A 1,650-nucleotide genomic window follows, 5' to 3' on the forward strand; every position below is an offset into this window, starting at 1 on the left:
GAAAAAGGAAAGTGCAGATTTTTGGCAAAATAATCACGAGATAAGCTAAAGTTACTGGGTGGTTTGCAATACAAATTCAATTTTATTTATAAACAGGATACAGAGTACACAAATTTGATGTGTTTATCTCAACGGGGGAATTTGTTAAGTTGTACTATTTATTTCTCTGTAGAGGTTATACACAGTTTCTCTGTGGTATATATAAATCTCCATCCTCTGAAAACAACAAAATTTAACAGCTGATAAAAGCCCAGATAGCAGTAATTCAATAACTAAAAAGGTTTTATTGCTCATTACTTGGATAAGAAATTATTTATAAAAGATGTTATAACTTACCATTTTCTTAACAAACTACTCACCTGTCGAGTGACTATAAAGTATGCAAAAAAGACCATGGAATTTGAAAATGTGATGAAGTATGTAACTGGCTCCATGATATCCCAGGAGTACACCCACCAAGTGAGCCAGGCCATTGCCCCGCCCTGAATGGACAGCAGTGCTAATCCAGCCCACAGAAGTCCGTCGGTTTTGACTTCTGAGTGAGCTTCAATTCTCGCTTTCATCTGAGGGGAAAAAAAGTGACTGTTAGTTCCGTTTACAGTGCACCAACTTAAAAAAAAAAAAGCAGAAAAGGAAGAAAAGTAAAGTAATGCACATCTGTATTACTTTAAAGAGGTCTGATTTATGAAAAATAGAACGTATAAAACATATACATTGGGCTTCCCTGGTGGCGCAGTGGTTGAGAGTCCGCCTGCCGATGCAGGAGACACGGGTTCGTGCCCCGGTTTGGGAAGATCCCACATGGCGCGGAGCGGCTGGGCCCGTGAGCCATGGCCGCTGAGCCTGCGCGTCCAGAGCCTGTGCTCCACAACGGAAGAGGCCCGCATACCGCAAAAAAAAATATATATACATTCATGAGTGATAACATTTCCAAATCAGTTCATTAATAAACCATTTTTAAAATTATAAAGGCAATACCTGCCCATGGAAAAAAATTTAAATAGTATAGAAGGGTATACAATGAAAAATTCAGAAGTCATCCTCTGAAACCTAACTAAAAATTACATGCCTATTTTCTTTGACTCAGCAATTTCACTTCTGGGAATTCATCCTACAGGTACACCTGCACACGTGATTCATCATAGGTTCATTCTTAAGAGTAAAAGACCATAAATTATCCAATTTTTCATCAAGGTATCATGCAGCTATAGTGAGGAGGCTCTCTATGTACCAATACGGAGATCTTTCCAGGATCTACTGTTAGTGAAAAAAGGTGAGAAAAGTGTATAACAGCATATACTGTTTCCTGGAAAAGGGAACAATAATATATTTGCATTTGTTTGCACATAGATAAAGAAAATCTGAAATGATTCACAGGTTCAGGGATATGGTACTGGGAGGACAGTAGGAGGAAAACTTTCCATTGGCCACCTTTTTAGGTTTTTAAATCTTAACACAAGTAAATATCACCAACTTTTTAAAAAGTAAAGAAAAAATTAAAATGTACCATCCAACAAATAAAAAAGTCCCTCTCTCTGGCGTCCCCTAAGTATTCTTAGAGGTAATCACTATCAAAAGTTTCTTTTAGGGGGCTTCCCTGGTGGCGCAGTGGTTGAGAGTCCGCCTGCCGATGCAGGGGACACAGGTTCG

General features: G+C 38.7%; 1 protein-coding gene across 1 annotated transcript in view; it reads right to left on the reverse strand.

Moving 5' to 3' along the window:
* MCUB (mitochondrial calcium uniporter dominant negative subunit beta) overlaps positions 1 to 1,650 on the reverse strand; it is a 94,919-nt gene that overhangs the window by 1,953 nt on the left and 91,316 nt on the right. The window contains 1 exon segment of the mRNA XM_007463231.1: positions 360 to 563. Within this exon segment, the coding sequence (XP_007463293.1) occupies positions 360 to 563 (204 nt within the window).

Source organism: Lipotes vexillifer, unplaced genomic scaffold (genome assembly GCF_000442215.2).
Source record: "Lipotes vexillifer unplaced genomic scaffold, Lipotes_vexillifer_v1.1 scaffold769, whole genome shotgun sequence".
In the NCBI taxonomy this organism is placed as follows: Eukaryota; Metazoa; Chordata; class Mammalia; order Artiodactyla; family Lipotidae; genus Lipotes; species Lipotes vexillifer.